The sequence below is a fragment of the Rattus rattus genome, chromosome 4 (assembly GCF_011064425.1).
Source record: "Rattus rattus isolate New Zealand chromosome 4, Rrattus_CSIRO_v1, whole genome shotgun sequence".
Taxonomy (NCBI): domain Eukaryota; kingdom Metazoa; phylum Chordata; class Mammalia; order Rodentia; family Muridae; genus Rattus; species Rattus rattus.
In genome coordinates, this window is record NC_046157.1 from 138424538 (window position 1) to 138443077 (window position 18540).

At 38.3% G+C, this 18540-nt stretch overlaps 1 protein-coding gene across 5 annotated transcripts in view; it reads left to right on the plus strand.

The window, feature by feature from the left end:
• Creb1 (cAMP responsive element binding protein 1) overlaps positions 1 to 18540 on the plus strand; it is a 68337-nt gene that overhangs the window by 15760 nt on the left and 34037 nt on the right. For 2 of the 5 annotated variants that reach the window (XR_004387729.1, XM_032901223.1), the window contains exons 2-5: positions 1885 to 2006; positions 8425 to 8571; positions 9278 to 9319; positions 15819 to 15919. Coding sequence is in view for 4 of the 5 variants with exons in the window: in XM_032901223.1 (XP_032757114.1) it covers positions 1893 to 2006; positions 8425 to 8571; positions 9278 to 9319; positions 15819 to 15919 (404 nt within the window). In the remaining variant the exon portion in view is untranslated. Of the gene's footprint in view, positions 1 to 1884; positions 2007 to 8424; positions 8572 to 9277; positions 9320 to 11025; positions 11304 to 15818; positions 15920 to 18540 lie in introns of those variants that run through there. The other 3 variants (XM_032901224.1, XM_032901226.1, XM_032901225.1) reach the window with 3 other exon arrangements.

The following is an 18540-nucleotide window of genomic DNA, read 5'->3' on the forward strand; positions in this document are numbered from 1 at the left end:
TTTTGCAGGTGAAGGCAGACACAAGATAAAATAAGGCCTGTCACTGGATGAGAAGGAAGGGAGATGGGAACAGAGGTTTTAGGAGAGGGAGAAGCAGAAGAGTGGAAGAGACAACATGGAGGCAGATGTAAACGACCCTCACCTTGCATCTCTACATAGATACAGGTTGATAACGAATATTTCTTAAGGGATGGATTTCTATAGGTCAATTTATCTTATCTAGGTGAGTAGTTTATGTCTTTATCAATTGGTTGTGAGTTTATTGTGTGGATGTATTATGGATTGAGAATTTAACATGTAAATCTGATTGTTGGGTTACAGTTTGTTGAGTCTTGAATTTACTAGGTGGCTGGAACCAAGTGCCATATGGCCCCATGGGTGCTGGCATTAGAAAGAGTACAAGATACCCCGCAATGCCATGCAGCCCCACGGGTGATAGTGTGGGATAAAAGGTTTTACTGCAACAAGTGGCATCCAACATGGGGCAGGAATCCACTAAAAATTGAAAATTTCCAGCCTGAGAAAGTTTTATTTTCTAAGTAAGAGGGGGCCAGCGCCATGTTGAGTCACGTGATGTCGCTACTGCATTCTTTTCATAACCCTCCTAAAAATAGTGTTTGAAGTTTTGTGGTATTTAAAAAAAAATTATAAACCTTGAACTACTTTGTAAACTAACTGTTGAGAGTTTCATATTGATTCATAGTTGCATTTTGCATGTTACTGTGGTAGTCTTGGCAGTTACTTCTCCCATGCCTTAAGAACTTTAAATAACCATGTTGTCAAGTCTTGTGATCTTTTTTACTTTGCCATCTATGTTTTATGGATACTAGTAATTTTAACTTTTTATGTTAATTTGTGAAATGGCATTTTATCTTCAATTTAAAGTATTATAATGACATGTTAAATACATTTTGATAGTATATAGTGACCATAAGGACGAATTTGATTAGTTTTAGAGTTGTTTGGTAAAGCACTGAGATTTCTCTGGTAAATGAGAGATGAGTATAGATATCACTCATGATAGATCCATTTTTGTCTGGTAATATGTAGGCATTGAGCTATGAGAGGGACACACACACCAGAAGTAATCCCTTTTTTCTTGTCCCCAAAATTATTTAGAAAGGATTGCTTCCCCAGTTATCTGAAAATTTACTAAAATCTGCATATAATATTTGCACCTAGGAGCTCTTCTCTCTTGATTCTTGCTGCTGTGAGGTGTTAGAACACTTCACAGATATGCAAAACAAAGTCTAAAAAGTGCTAGAATCCAATATTGACTTACCCAGAATTTTGCAATCAAATAAAAAGTTGTTTTGGTTCTCTGTATGTGTGTAGTGTCTTGTACTCTGCCATGAGCGAGGCACGGAATACTGTGACCGTCTCAGTGTTAGAAGTCTCTGATTAGGCTCTAGTCACTTTTTTTTTAGTTTTTACCTCTGTGCCCCACTATGTGGGCTTTTGATTTGCCCTGTTACCAGTTACCTACTAGGGAGCAGCTTGCTCTTGCTCTGACAGGATGAAATGCCTAGAAGGATCTGAAGCCAGAAGGATCTCAGATCTCAGACCTGCTTGGGAAAATCAGCTTTGCTGCCCCCTTTGGCCTCCTAGCTAGTAAAGGACGATCAAGAGAGGGATCATTCCTCACTTCCTATTAGGAAGAAACACCCAGAGAAGACTTTGTATTTCTTCATTGTTTTTGCTATTTGAAGTTACTAGGGTTTATAGCTAAGCAGATTTGAGCAAGTTGACTAAAAGGTCAGCTGCATTCTGTTCTAACTAGATTTCTAGGTGCATTCACTAACCCAGCCACCACATAGCCTGTTTATAACGTCAGGAAAGCACAAAGCACTGTAGGGCTTGTAACGCTCTTCCGTGTTATTGTAGGTGACTAGATGACCATGGACTCTGGAGCAGACAACCAGCAGAGTGGAGATGCTGCTGTAACAGAAGCTGAAAGTCAACAAATGACAGTTCAAGCCCAGCCACAGATTGCCACATTAGCCCAGGTATAAAATACATGGAGAGATTCCAAGCTGTATCTCTTCTAAGAGTAATATGTTTCCAAGAGAATTTAATTTTTAATAAAAATATACATGAGTGGAAATTTTCTTAAGAACATCAGAATTCCTGTTCAGTATTAGCATTAGCTTATGTTTAGAAATGAAAGTAATGATTAATTAACATGTTAATAAAATGTATCATTAAAGATAAATATAGTATGTGTAGTAACATGATTCAGAAATAATTACTTTTTTATTAATAAATGAATTGGCAATGACAGCTGCCCTGATTTTTGTTGTTTGTTTGTTTTTGTTAGTTTTGTTTTAAATACCACACAGACTTATTTTTGGGACCTGAAGGTGTAGATGGTTTGGAAGGCTAAGAATTCTAATACTAAAAAGCAGAATAAACAAATAAATTGATGTGTGAATCAGTCCTAAGAACAATAGCAGCCGTTCTTTCCTGTGCATTTTAAATCCATTAGTCTGGTTTTAAGTGTCCTGTCGTTAAGGCTGTCATCTCTGTACTTGCTTTATTGCTCTCACCTGTTCTTCATTATTAATATATTTGCTTAAATAGTAGTGAAAACAGTGCCTAAGAAAAAAACAAATATATATTAAACCTGCCAGGGTAGGAATGTGGTATTTCCTTCTCCCATTTTTGGACACAGAATGTCACTGTATATAGCCGTGGGTGGCCTCAACCTCACAGAGACCCACCGTCCTCTAGATTAAAGGTGTGTAGTATCATGCCTGGCTGTTTCACTTTAAAGTGAAGGGCCTCAAAGGAAAATAATCCTGGCAGAGCTTTGCTTTTCTGCTTATCTTCAGTTTCTACAGGAGTTAAAAATCTCCAGTGGAAGTGGCTGATTAGAGTAAGTCCTGGGAAATACAGGGTTCACCACGGCTGGGCTCAGGGTGGGAGTGAGTTAGATACTGGAGCTCCAGGAGGAGTAGTCAGAGTGAGCAAGCTGACTGTCCTTTCTCATAGGAACAGGGTTTCCCTGCAGATCTCGGGAGTAAGACAGCACCACATATGCATGGAGATAAGTTAATATACCAGATGAGGCAGCACTTAGTCAGGACAGGCTTAGTAAAACAGGCACGGAGAAATTGGGGCTCATCTGATCATTTAGCTGAGCAGTCTCCTTGATGATGACCATATTCTATCCAGCTTGGTTGTTCCCTGTGTTGACTTTATAAAGTCATCTTGGAAATTCTTTTTGTTCTCATATCTTTTTCTTAGGGAATTTGTATTCTTGGTGAGGTAGAACATGTAGGTAACATAATCTTGAGAATAAAAGATTAACTGGGGTAAGAATTCTTGGTAAGACATTTTCTTTGGATGTTTCCTATGGTCCACTTAGTGTTGCTTACAAATTTTTAGAAGACTTAATTTCATTTCTTATATCTGATACATTATAAAATACCTTAGATCTCCTTACAGTGAGTACTAATAAATTAGTTCATCTTTCCCCTCTGTATTAAATGATCTTTTTATAGTGGAAACTCAACCTCTGTTTTAGGAAATTTCTTTCAATTAGTTGGTGGTGGTTTTGTTTTTCATGTCTGTCAGGATCCTTGTGATCCAGATGCTATGTTTCTGGGACTGGTTTTGTAGTGGTTTGATTTTGTTTGTTTCTTCATTTTCCTTATATTTTCCTCGCAATTTTTAATCTTTTTGCCCTACTTCCTAGGAGTGTATTCACTCCATCCTGCCTGCTGAATTTTTTTTTAAGTAAAAAGTTTATTTACAAAACATGGGTTTGTTTTGTTTTTTTTAAGAAGCCATGCAACTTTGTTTTAGAATTTATTTTATTATGTATATAGTATTCTAGAATATATTATGTATATAGTATTCTAGAATTTATTTTATTATGTATATAGTGTTCTAACTGCACGAATCCCTGCAGCCCAGAGAGGACACCAGATCTCATTACAGATGGTTATGAACCAGCTTGTGGTTGCTGGGAATTGAACTCAGGACCTCTGGAAGGGCAACTAGTGCTCTTAACCTCTGAGCCATCTCCCCAGCACCTGACTGCTGAATTGTTACCATGTTTCCAAGGTTGTTCTGTTTGTTCCCTGGGTAGTCTTGGTATTTTCATAGTATCCTGTGTTTTATAGTATCCTGTTTATTCTCAGAAAAGGGGGTTTATTTGGGGGGTTATTTTTGCCTTATTTGGTAGTTATTTTGAGTTTCTGTTTCTCATGTGGCCATATACCTCATCATCCTCATTAACATTTGTTTTAATCTCCATCTTTCTGGTTGAGGCTTTCACCAAATTCTTAAATCTTTGTGAATGTCTGCTCAGGATTAAAGTAGAGGGAGACTAGGGAGAGGATTGTAGCTTCAATGGTAGAACATGTACTTAGCACATGTAAAGCCCTGGGCTCATGTCCCAACGTTAAGTGGTTCATAAACAGATAAAAAATGACTAAGAAGCTACTTTGGAAGCTTTGTGTATATATTTGTAGGCCAACAGCTCCAAACCAGGAACTTAACTGTAGGACAGCGGTGGTCTTAACTCTTTGTACCTTGGATCTTGAATTTGATCAGGTACTAACACTCTGTTTATATATAAAGGGCCTGAGAGCCAAGTGAAAGAAGAGGGCTAGGATGTCATAGTGACTTTCAGTGAACTTAAGACCCATTAACTGTAATTCTGCACTCTTCTCTCATAGCAGGCCAGACTTCTCTGCTTCAGGATTAAGAACGGATTGGATTCATTTGTTTTTAAAGAGCTTTCAATGCGCCCTTTATTTTCAGCCCTTCTCCTCATGCTTCCATTTACAGTGTTGGAGATCTCGAGCATCTGCATCTGTGTGGTCCAAGGCAGGCTTTCCTTCCTCCATGATTGAACCATAATATAATTCAGAATTCAGAAGGGAGCATGTTTAGTTCACTGCTAGGCAGCCTTTCAGCATGGAAGACTTAGAATGGAATATGTAGTTGACCGTGAGTTTTAAGAAAGCTTTTCTCTTTTCTTCTTGTCCAGTTACAATTATACTTTTTAGTTATTCATCTAAATTTGATACTTATATATAATGTATCTATCATATTTATCACCTCTGTACCCTTTTATTCCTGCCATACTCTTTCCGAGATACCTTCTACTTTATTGTCTTCTCCCGGTGGTGGTGGTGGTGGTTGTCACCCACTGAGTGTAATGGATGCTTACATGAATGTGAGTGGGGAGTTACATAACAACTTGTCAGTGGCTGTCTCACTAAGACAATATCTGTCCCTCTTCCAGCAACCATTAACTGCTAAATATTTCCTCAGGAGTTTATGAAGTCCTACCTCCATCATGGTAGAATGTTACAGACCCCATCTTACACATATTTTATGCAGGAAATCAGTCGTTGTGAGTAACAGTTTGCTAATGTAACAGCACTGTCATGCCAAGAACTCAGTTTCCCAGCGTTCCTTCCCATCCTCTGACTTATATTCCTTCCAACTCCTCTTTTAAAGTGTTCCCTGAGCCTTGAGGAAGGTGTATATCATAGATGTTGACACAACCTCTTGTTAATTCTGACTCCAGATAACGTTTTAATGCCAGTTTTTAAATACTAGGAAAACATTGTAAAGCTAAGACAAAATGATTATGATTTGTCAATGAATAGGAGGGGGAAGAAAGCAAGAGATAAAGGAAGAAAGATAATCAACAAAAAAATACATCATATTTTACTTTTAGAATTTCAGGTTTAAAATACCTTTGGTTTTGACCATGAGAATGTACCATTTTAGTTCATTAGGACAGTGCATGATTAAGTAGGCTGGGCTCACATGTGGAGTAGTCCTTCCTCAGCCTCCCAGATGTTTAGCACCACACACAGACGACAGTGTCAAATTTTAATAAGTCTAAGCAAAAAGTAATAGTAGGGCTTTATTAAGCAATAAATAATTAAAACAAAAATAATGAACTACTATGTAGCCATATTTTAGTAAGACTAAAGATATTTATAATATATTTTAAAACCAAAAAATAGGTTTTATGGTAGTATGTTGTAAAAGTTGAATGTGTCTGTGTGTCTTAAAAAAAAATCTGTTAAGCATGTCTTACTTTTAACCAGGCCATACTTCCCAAGGTTGTTGTGAATATGGCCCAACACATTTGTAAGTGACAATATTACAATGAAAAGATAGGACACCTGTGATAGGAGAGTGCTTGCCTAGCAGGCACAAGGCCCTGAGTTTAATCCATGGCACAGAATAAAAATAGCATGCAAGAATAGAATGCAGCAACAGTGTCCTGGTAGTTCTGGTAGTAGGAAAATATAGGGTTTTTAGCCAGGCCTTATCAGCCAGGCTTGTGATAACAGCTTCTTAAGAGTCTGAGCAGGAGGATCATAAGATCTGCCCTGATAATCAAGTGAGTCAGTGTCTTAAGATTGGGAAAAAAGAGGACTGACCAGTGACAACATTCCATGCTAGATTACTTGTCTGCTACCTGCCCGTACATACATGAAAGAGGGCTTACTTAAGACTTTATGTGAGTTCATCTGTCTGTGTAACCTGAGTGTGCAGAGCCTTGATGAGTACGTAGGGTAGAAACCACTGGATCAGCTTCTGTGCACCCTGAAAGGACGTGTGGGAGACAACACTGATTCTGTGATGGCTTCAGTACTCAGACAGCTTCCTCCTGTGGACTTCAGACGGCACACTCAGCTCATAACGTCATGTTATGGTGTGGCTGAGTCTTTCAAACCTGAGGGGACAGATCCTTAGTTCCCTCCTAGATTTGTCATTAAACAGAACAACATGCACGACTCTGCAGACAGTCCTTTCACCACATTTATAGAACACAGTAAAACGAAACATGACTAAAGTGACCAGAAAAGGATTTCGTGACTGTCTAAGGAAAGACACTTCTAGTTTGAATCTGTGTGTTAAAGATTACCTGTCTTCAAGAGGTCTTTCCCCGAGCTTCAGTGAAGCGTCTCGCTGGGTATGTCTTTGGACTCCTACTCAGTGCTACACCTTTCACAACCCCAGCTCTCCCAAACCCTGTCCCTCTTTCATTGTCTCATCTTTAATTCCTCTCTTCAGACACCCATTCAGAAAGCCCTTGCTCTGCCTCTAGATGTTCATACATGTTGCTTCTCTCAGACCTGTCCTTACCACCTGCTACCCTATTTCTGGCCCTCGTCATCCTACCCTAACTATATAGGCTTTCTCATGGCACACCACCTCCACTTTTCTCCCCCTGAAGTATATATATGTTATTCACTAAAGTGATTGATCTAGAATGCAAACTTCACCATGCTATTTACTTCAAAAAGCCTTTCAACAATTCTTCCTATATTCTCAGAATAAATGAAGTTTTGTGTTTGAAACATGGCCTTGAATGGCTCAGGCTGGATTTGGTTGGACTTTACAACAATCCTTATGCCCCAATATCTTTAGTATTGGAATTACAAATATGTGCCATTTTTACTGACTAAAATACAAGATTTTTGTTTGAGACATGCCTGAAACTCACAGAGATCTGGATACCTCTGCCTCCCAGTAGTTCTGGCTTGAAAGCTTTTTTTAAATCTGACATATAGAGAGGTGTGGGGTCTTTTTGTTTGTTTGTTTGTTTGTTTTATTTATTTTGTGTGAGTACACTGTAACTGTCTTCAGACACACCAAAAGAGGGCATCATATCCCATTATAGATGGTTGTGAGCCACCATGTGGTTGCTGGGAATTGAACTCAGGACCTCTGGAAAAGTAGTCAGTGCTCTTAACCTCTGAGCCATCTCTCCAGCCCCATATAGAGAGGCTTTTAAAATTAGACCATTAAACCTTTTAGAACCTCTGTTTCTTTATCTCTACTTATGACATAAGCAGCAGTGTGTGTCTTTCCTCCATTTTACATACACACACACATGCATGTACACACACCACATATACACACACTCAAACACATCTATACTTACATGCATGCACACACATACACACACAAACAAGTACACAAACACACACATAGGTCAATAACTTTTTGAAAGCAGGGTCCTATATCTTTCTCTTTTTTATTATAACATTGTTCTTGGTGCATGAGTCCTGGTTACTAAGTTCTATTGTAAGTTCTTATTGCCCAGACTGGAAAAGTTAAGATTTTAAAACATGGTTTAATATCAGGGTGTTCTGAAAACTTTTGTGCTTAAGGCCAGCATGTCTGTTGTTGACTCGGCATATTTTTGTCTTTAAGTAAATATAATCCTTATTACTCAGCCTTTAATTTAAAAAGAAAGAAAGAAAGCTTGAATATAAAAAGCAGGCAGGAAAGTTTTAAATCGTTGGTTTCTTGCACATTGTTAAAATATGTATTAAGTAGGAAGGTCATAGTTTTGCTTATTAGAAGTCACTTTATGTTAAACCTGAGTAGTCCCACAGAGGTTGCTGTGGTGGTCATTGCTTTCCGTGTTTTCTGTAGGTATCCATGCCAGCAGCTCATGCGACGTCATCTGCTCCCACTGTAACCTTAGTGCAGCTGCCCAATGGGCAGACAGTCCAGGTCCATGGGGTCATCCAGGCGGCCCAGCCATCAGTTATTCAGTCTCCACAAGTCCAAACAGTTCAGGTATGTGTGCGACAAGCTCTATATGTACTTCAATAACTTGTTTGTAGCCATTTCTGTCTCCTTTCATTAGTTGTGAAAATAAGGACACATCTAGTTTAGATTTATTTTGCTTGGTAGTAAAGGAGTTATGTTGAATCTGCATAGTTCAGTTATATATGCCAAGTCATATCTAAAGAAAATTACTTTTTTTTAAGCTTCAAAAGAAAAAGCATTTATTTAGAGAGATAGATAGTAATACATGTGATAAGTGGAAATGTTGGGAAAGACTGTAAGACTGATGTACCTAAATTAAGGAAAATCAACTTAAAATGAGACGAAGTTTGTATGGGGAAAGGGTTGCTAAAGATTAATTAATAGTCTTACCTGAGATAGGATTTGTACTAGAGATCACATCGGACATCGAATTGTCTGTTGAGCTTTTAGGTAGAGTATGTAACTCTGAAATAATACAGTATCCAGAAGGTACATCATGAGGGTCATTGATTGTGTCACATATCTGATTCTTTGGAGAGGTTGCTCCTTTGGGGTAAAGGGAATAAAGGCATTCTAGACATCTGAAGAGGACTACTTAGGTCTAGGGACCCAAGAGCAGTAACAGGACAATTCTTTGCAGATCAGCTAATTGAAGGAAAAGCGAGCAAAGACTAAACATTCATGCAAGTAGGCCATAACCCCAGCCTCCCGTTTCATATTTTTTACTTCACAGTCTTCCTGTAAGGACTTAAAAAGACTTTTCTCCGGAACTCAGGTGAGTCCTAGGTCCTAGATTTGAAGAAAATTACTTTTAGAAAGGAAGGTGAGAAATTATGTATGTCTTTGTCCTTCTCTGTGAACATGGAATTTCAGGGTTTGAGTCCAACTGTACGCCTCTGTTGCACTGCTCACTGCTTAGTTACTGCTCAGGTCTCTAACAGCTCTCCTCCAGCTGATAGCCTGCCCAGAATGCACGAACACCTTGTGAAAAGGAAGCTGAACCTCCTGAGGACTGGACAGTTAGACATGAAGCCTAACTGCTGAAATACTGTATAGTTAGTCAGAGAATGCCTTTCTAAAATGGGGACCTGCTGACCACAAGAACTAAGCAAAATCTAACTGTTTCTGTCAAACTTCTTCCTTTCCCTTCTTTCCCCACACTCTTCCTACTATACAGAAACATATCAAGATTCAACAAGCTTCTATTTTTCTTCAGCATTTATTATATGGTATATGTTTAATTTCTCTTGCTCAGCCTTGGCTGTTTTCTTCTAGAGTGGATCTGCTGTGTTTTTCTTGTATGGTAGCCAGAACTGACTGATATTTTCACAAAGGGGAAAGGTGCTTGCTCCTTTGTCCTGGAACCAGGCTGTTCTTGTCATTAAACCCACATCAGGTTTCGTCAGCATTATGTCAAGCTGTAGAGTTGATGTTACCTCCTCTACTTTTTTCTTCCCTTTGTACTTCTGGTTTGCTTTAACACTTTCAGGGTAGAGAACTGTTGTCCTGTGAAGACCTGTAGTTACTAATTTCCTGAAGATACTAGGAATGGACATTACTAACAAGCAGTGACAGTATTAGCCAAGTCAAAGCCTTGTTTTGAGAAACCACAGTGATAAGTAGTCCTGTGACTTAGCCTGTATTTTAGGGAATACAGTCTTGCCATCCTCCATATGGTCTCAGCACTAACTCCATACCTGCATTCTTCTCTAGAGCTTGGCCTGCTAGTCAAGAGTTTCAGAGACCAGACCCACTTTGGATAGTAATAGGTCAAGTGATGCTGAGCACAAACCACCCTTCCTTCTCCTTCACTTACAGAAAGTTTTTGCTATTACAAAATAGGCTACAAAATACATAATACAGTTTTTAATTAATAGAATATGATATTTAATTGTGCCTTTATTCTTACTTTTATTCTTATCTTGGGGCAAAATAATTTAAACTCAAGTATTAAATGTCCTTAACTTTGATAGAAATCTGGGTTTGTCTTTTCAAGAATAACATTTCTATCACAGTGAGCTATGCTTATAACTTTAAAAATACATGTTTGAAAAACATGGACTCCTGAAAGTCTGGACTGTATGGAGATGTAATTTGTGTTTCTTTTTCATGAAATACGCTAAACCAGGAGAATGTGTTAAACTTGCATGGTTATTTGAGCCAGCTAGCAGTGGTTAGTGTTAATAACTAGGAAGTAGTGGCTTACAAGAGGTTATTAAACAGGGTGAGGTATCCTTCAGACTTACAGATGATAGAATGTTAGTGTTATATATAAAGTTTCCAAAACATACAAGGTATGTGTCTCCTAGTGAGAGAATAAGAATAGTAGGACTTCTGCTGATGTATTTCAATATAGTAATATTGGAGACTGAGCTGTATTAATTAATATTCTGTGTACAGCTTCACTTTACTGCCTTAATTTATTCTTGTATGTATAAACCACATCTCACAGATGATGTGAGAATTCTTGCAAAAATGACAGCAGTTTCACAGTGTATACAGGCTTAATAGTGGCACTTAACCAGTTTGGACCACATTTCAATATAGTGCTGTCTAAATGTACCAGAAAAGATTCATAGATTTTATGAGTGTAAATTATGACATCCATTTCTTCAACAAATGTTTATTGATCACGTGCTATGTGCCAGTCATTGTTCTAGGTGCTATGAAAGGCAGCAGTGAGCAAACAGTACATCTCTGTTCTCATGAAGATCACACTTGAGTGAAGAGACACACTATGAGAAAATAAAATGTGTCAGGTGAGGATAAGTGCTGCAGAGTTAATAAAACAAGGGAAAGGGTAGAGCAAGATGCAAAGGGAAGTATGCTGTAATTCATTTAAGGTGGTTGGGGAGCACAGTGAGCAGAAACCAGACAGCAGGAGAAGCAGCTAAGCCAAACTAAAGATGTGGAAATGAGGGTGTTTGTTATTTGAAAGAGTAGTATGTTCCTGCTGGTTCCCTAAGTAAAGTGAGTGAGAAAGGGGAGGAAAGTGATGGAGACTCAGTGTCGATAGACTCTTTAATACTTTGACGTGATGGAGACAGCAGTAAAGGCTTGTACAACACAGTGGTTCCCTTCTCTGGCTATCATACAGACATAGCATCGCTGTGTCTGAATTAGGAATGGGTAGTAGGTTTGGTGGTGGGAAGAATATTTGGTTTTTGTTTTGTTAGCCCAAGACAAGTGTTCCAAAGTTTCTGATCTTCTTGGTGATGGCAAACAAGGACGTTGAAGGGATATTTTACCTAATAGAAGTCCCTTTGTGCTATCATTATGGGCAGGGGGCTTTAGCCATAAATGAAAGGATTATTAGTTTTTAGAAGAAATTGTGGGGAGAAATTGGAAAATGCTTTCTTAACATTCATGGTGAACGGTGTCAGTTTATCTTTTTAATTCAATCTTTAAAGACTTAGAGTTTCCTCAGTTGTTTCCACTCTCCCAGCCTTGCTGTTAAATTTGAGACTAGCTGGGCATGTGACCACATCTTTAACACTGGCAAGGGTAGGAAGAGCTGAGAGAGAATCGGGGCTGGATCTCTGAGTTAAAGGCTGGCCTGGCCTACAAGGCAAGTTTCAGGCCACCCGAAGGTTTATATAGTAATATCTTGTTGCAAAAAAGGAAAAAACCATATCTTTTTGCTAGAGTGCAATACAATAATCATAGACCAGCAATCAAAATACATTGATATATATTGACACTTCATTGATACATGGAAATTAAAATAATTATTTTCTAAGCACAGCTAAAAGGCACTTAGTTTGTTAGTCTTTACATTTAGAGTTAAAAACAAATTGGTAGATATCCAGCCACATTTCCAAAAATGCAGGCCTGCCCTGGGTGGGCAGGGTAAGTATTACTGTAAAGACAGCCCTCAAAAGCTTTGCCTCAGTGCTGGGATTAAAGGCGTGCACCTCCATTCTTGACTTGAATCACTGTTGAAAGATGTTAATGATCTTTTGGGCTTTCAAGAGTCTCTGTAGCCTTAGCTGTCCCAGAACTAGCTCTGTAGACCAGTCTGGCCCCTAGCCCAGAGAGATAACACCTACCTTTACCTCCTGAGTGATGGGATGTGTGTCACCACTGCCTGGCTCTTAGTGATCTTTTAATGAAGTACATTTAACGATGTTGTTCTTACTGTTAGTAAAATACTTAATTCTATTTGAATAAATTATTTAATATTTAGCCTAGCCTAAGAACTTTTTAAATATATAACATTTTAAAATTTACAACTAGACATTTTTGCCCATGAGAAATTTTCTTATTTGTCTGCATGTTTGCCTGTACAAGATGTACCTGCTGATGCCAGAGGGGGGCATCCTGAAGACTGGATTAGGGATGGTGTGAGCTTCCATATCAGTGTGGGACTGAGCCCAGGTCTTTTGGAAGATCAGCTGTTCTTACCTGAGCCATTTCTCCAACCCCAGTTTTCTTATTTGTAAGGGAGATAGCAGATCAAGTTTTAAGATCTGGTCTTTTTTGATCCATTGAGTAAAAAGTTATCTAAACCACAAGTCTTAATCCCAGCCAAACAAAACACGTTTGCAAAGGATTGTATGGTTTTAATAATGTTTTATCATTTCTTAATTTCTAGTCACTGTATAGTTCTTTTAAAATTTTAAGTTATAAAAAGGTAATGGTTTCGGTTTTGGAAATGTCCAGACTGTTACAAACAGCCAAAGGTAAAAGCCTTTTTAAGGACTTTGGGAGACAGACATGGACATGGCAAGAGGTGTGAGGGCACGAGGGGGACTCTGTTACTGGAATGTGATAATTATGAAACCTGTATTAGATTTTAAATTTTAAATAATTGTTTTTAATTTCTTATATTTATGAATAGTTATAAAATTGAATCTTGATATTTTTATTAGTGTAAAAAGCATATATCCTCTGACTTTTTTTTTTGTAAGGCTTTACTTTTCAAGAGCAACTTGATTCACAGCAAAATTGAAAGTTACAGGGTTTCCCCATGTATTCATGGCCTCCACATGCAAAGCTGCCTCCATGTTAACACCCCACACACCAGATGCTGTATTTGTTAGCACTGCTGCATCATAACCGTCCAAGCCCGAGTGAGTGTGAGGTGGTACACGGGCCTCTCAGTGTCGGTTTGCTCTATAGCCATGTGGTTTGGGTTTTTCCCACTTTAGTTAATCCTTTCTGTTTCAAATGACAAAATCTTTTAGATTAGAGAAAGGCAACAAAATCCACTGAGTTGGTGTAGGAAACAAAGTTACAGCTAAAAAAGCAGAATTTTATTTTAATACACATCTATACTTAGTTTATTTGTTTATGTATTTTGATTTTTGTTGTTGTTGAGTCACAGAGCCCTGGTTGACTTTGGACTTGCTATATGGTATGTATAACTTTGAACTACTGATCCTCCTGTCTCCACCTCCCAGTTGCTAGGTTTGTGGGCCTAAGGCACCATACTTACTTTCACATGGTGCTGAGGATCAAACCCGGGGTTTTGTTCATGTTACGCAGGCACTTCCGCCTGAGCTACAGCCCTGAGGTGTGGTAGTACCTACCTAGGCGCCAGCATTGGGATGCAGGGCTAGGGAGTCTGTCTGTGTCATAGTACACTTGCCGTAGTAGTATCCACTCTGAACATATTTATTGGCTATTGACTTTTTCTTGTAAGTTTTTTTTTTTTTCTTTTCCCAGTTTCTGATCTTCTCTTTGTCCATAAGAACATTTGTGTAGAGACACTAGAGTGGGCTGAGTTTAACGGCTGGAGCATTCCTTACTTCTCTCTGCAGTGAGCATATGCATCATATAGCACTGTCAGCAACATGAGTTAGACTGCATGCCAAATTCCTTTGGAATTTCTCAAATTTGTCCAAATATGGTTTTGTATGCTGCTGTTGTTGACTATTTTGAGGTGATGCTAACACGCACAGGCCCTTTTGTCTTGTTTAAGTCTACTTCTCAGTGTGACAGCATCATGTCACATGGAGAAAAGCACACGAGGCCCCTGTAGTATAGACTAGAAAAACTTGGTGATATAAGTTTTGCAAACTTTGAGTCCAGAGTAATCTAAAGGGCTGTGAGCTTGTTGCTGTGACAGCACTGACACTGGAACCACCAGGGTTTTAATGCTTGTGAAGTCTAAAGTGGAAGTACTGACTGCGAGCAGGGGCCACACTCCTTAGCTTTGTGGCCCATAGAGTTGCCTATCCTGCTTGTGCCTCAGCTCTTCTGTCTTCTTCAGTGAACACAGGACCAGGACTCGTCTGGTACTGGATGTTTACTGTATGAAATAATGGACTACATGGAAGCGATAGTATATAATTTGGCACATAATGTTATTGGTAAACTCTAGTTTCTGCCACCCCACATAGTCTTTACCCCAGTCTAAGGACCCGTAACGGAAAGGCACAGCTCATTCATTACCTTGAAGTTCTACTCAAGAATGCCAACTTTTGAAGCATGTTTATGTACAGTAGAGATTGTTTACTGACTTGGAGGAAAGGCAGTGTCTATGTTAGAGCTGTCATTGCTGTGATGAACACCATGACCAAAGCAACTTGGAGGGAAAGGTTTATTTGCCTCACACTTTCACATCACTGTTCATCGTCAAAGAAATTCAGGGCAGGAACTCAAACAGGGCAGGAACCTGAGGCAGGAGCTGATACAGGGGCCATGGAGGAAGTGCTGCTTACTGGCTTGCTCCTCATGACTGCTCAGCCTGCTTCCTTACAAAACCCAGGACCACCTACCCCGGGATGGCACCACCCCCAATAGACTGAGCCCTCCCCTGTCAATTGCTATAAGAAAATGCCCTACAGACTTATCTGCAGCCGATCTTTCTCAGTTGAGGCGCCCTCCTCTCTGATGACGCTAGCTTGTGTCACGTTGACATAAAGATAGCCAGCAGTCTACTATTTGGTAAGGAATCACTGACTTAAACAACTGTAAATCTGTTTGTACAACAATTACAGGAAATCATATTATCAACTTAGGGCTAACTTGTGTCAGAAAACTTAGTTTGCTAGGCAGTTCTATTCTAACAACTCTAAGAAATCATTGCCATGACGATATATATATATTCAGAATTGATTTCTTGGGAGAAGTTAAAAACATTTTCTGGACAGATGTTTCTGTGTCCATGGCATCATTTTAATCTGTAGGAGATGAATTTTAGTGGTATGGTTGTCTCCATTAGAAACTGAAATATGTATAAGATTTATATATATATTCTTTGTATTGGACTTAAATATTTTATGGGAAATAAATTTGATAATCAAGATAAAGTTATTCTTTGTTTTCAGATTTCAACTATTGCAGAAAGTGAAGATTCACAGGAGTCTGTGGATAGTGTAACTGATTCCCAAAAACGAAGGGAAATCCTTTCAAGGAGGCCTTCCTACAGGTATGTGATGTAATAGAGTCAGAGAGTGCAGGAAGGCATAGTACTTGGCAAATAGAAATGTCAGGACACTGATAAAGCTGCTCCAGCAAGTACTTTGCAGATTATTTCTCTTGAGTTACATCTCAAATAAGCTGACATTTGCAGTACAAAATAAGAATACTTACTCTAAATTAGTAAATCCCTGAAAACCATTCGAAAAACAGATATTTCATTATGATTCTTAATAATGGAAAAATTACAGTTACGAAGTAGCAACAAAAGATAATTTTCTGTTTGGGGGTCACCACAATATGAGGTGTGTTAAAGGGTTAGGAAGGTTGAGAAGCACTGCTCTAATATTTGTAGCACAGCATTTCCCTTGTTCTGTTTCTGTAGCTATGCTGAGGGCTGCTCAGGATACCTTTGAGTGTTAGCGTTGTGCTCAGGTACACTGTTGATCTGCTTAGCTACACATTTACAGGCCGTTTTTATGTCATGGGCCTTAACAAAGAGCTGGATTTGATAGTTTAGGGTAGTGCTTTGCTATCATCCTCTAGTTTGAGTTCAACTGTAATGTTACCTACCTAGTCTATGCCTTGCCTTGAAGGAAGGTCAAAGACAATTAGTACATATATCAATTGGTTCCATATTAAGTATATTGAGAAACAACATACCTACTAATCTCATATGCTTACTTAAGAATTCAATAAACTTCAGAATTTTACAGTTACCTTCTGTGTTAGTTTAAATTATGCCTATATAAATTCCTATTTATTTTTAGATTTATTTTGTTCTATGTATATGGGTGTTTTCTCTGCATATGTCTGTATTCAGTTGTGTGCATGATGCCAACAGAGGTCAGAAGAAGATGGTGGATCCACTAGAACTGAGTTACACATGGTTGTGAGTCACTCTGGATTCTAGGAATCAAAACAGGTCTTAGAATAGAGCAACCAGTGCTCTTAACCACTGAGCCTTCTCTCTAGCCTTGCTCCTTTTTTTTTTTTTTAAAGGTAGTTGATGTTTTCCTTACCTTTCTCCACATACGTACTTAGAGTTACCACTAAGCTCTTTTTCTATCCTTACCCAACTATAAATTCTAAATATTATAAGTGAATTAATTTTGAGATCTTAAGAAATTTTATGTTGTAGGATATATATCATGGGCATTTATATGTATAATCATTTCTATTTGTTTTTGTTTTGTGTGTGTGAGTGTTTGTATTTCTGTGCACCATGTGCATGAGGTACCTGCAGAGGCTAGAAATGTCAGGTCTCCTAGTACTGGAGTTAGTGTGAGCTGCTCATGGTGCTGGGAGTTGAGGCTGTATCTCCAGCCCTTCTCTTTTGTTTTTTATATAACGTGTATTAGATTTTGAGACATTGAAGTATATCTCATGTTATTATATAATACCTTTGATCCTGAAGCAAATCCAACAAAGTATTAGAAACAAGTCACATGACTTCTCCTAAATCCTATGCAAATAACTGCCAGTCAGCCAGATGACTCCAGTAGATAAACGTCCACATAAAGATGAAAGGAAAGAACCAACTCCACACATACACTTCCTGCTACCTTCACACTTAAAACAATCAAACAGACAAAACCCACAAAAATACCAGCTTTATGTTTGCCTTAATAGTTTTCTGGCCAAAATCCTAGCAAATATTATTTGAATCAACCATGCTTTACTAATCAAATGAAAGCCCTCAGAAATCATGCAGAGAGGGTTATAAAGGATAATGCCACCTTACCTTATAGTCAGATTTTCACACTGATAGACTGTTTATATGAAGTTTATGAATTCCTGAATTGTAGCCTTTATAGCAAGATACTTATAGCATGCTTGCAAGGTTAGAAAAATGAAATTGATTATACAAAATAGGTTTTTATTGGAACAACCTATTGTTATAAAGCAGTTAATTTGTATACAGCAAAAAGATGCTCCATTTGGTCTCATGTGGTTTTATATTTTTACCAGAAATTGTTCTGAAAAAACAGAAGTCATGTATATCAGATTTGCAAATGATGGAACCATAAGGCTTAACAAAGTGCCCTGGTTCTAGGAGCACGAGTACCTTAAAAGATCACACAGGCAAAGGAAATGGGCTGAAGAAATAGGACTGTAGTGATAACTGTGAAATCTATTCAAACTGCTTGTAAAATGAACCAGCTTTTCAGATATCTGACTCTGGATTTATTGATGAAGAATTTGTTTGAAATTTCTTCTCATTAACCAGTATGCTCTAGAGCAAACAACTAGAATGTGATAATGTCTTAGCTGTGTATTTGGATTCTCATACAAATGGGAACTAGATTACATTGGGAGACTAAATTGTTAGTTTAAATTTCAACCATAATCCTAAATAAGGAATATTTCTTCATGATACAATTTATAAGTATATATAGAGAGAACCAAGCATGCAAGGTGTGTAACTGTAATCCCAGTACTGGGGAGGCTAATGCAGGAGGATTGTGATTTTCCTGAGATTGATAATAAGACACCTTCTTAAAAACCAAAATAAGCCAGGTGGTGGGGATGCATGCCTTTAATCTTGGCACTTAGGAAGCAGAGGCAGGCAGATCTCTTGAGTTTGTGGCCAGCCTGATCTAAATAGAGTGACAGGGTGAGTTTCAAGAT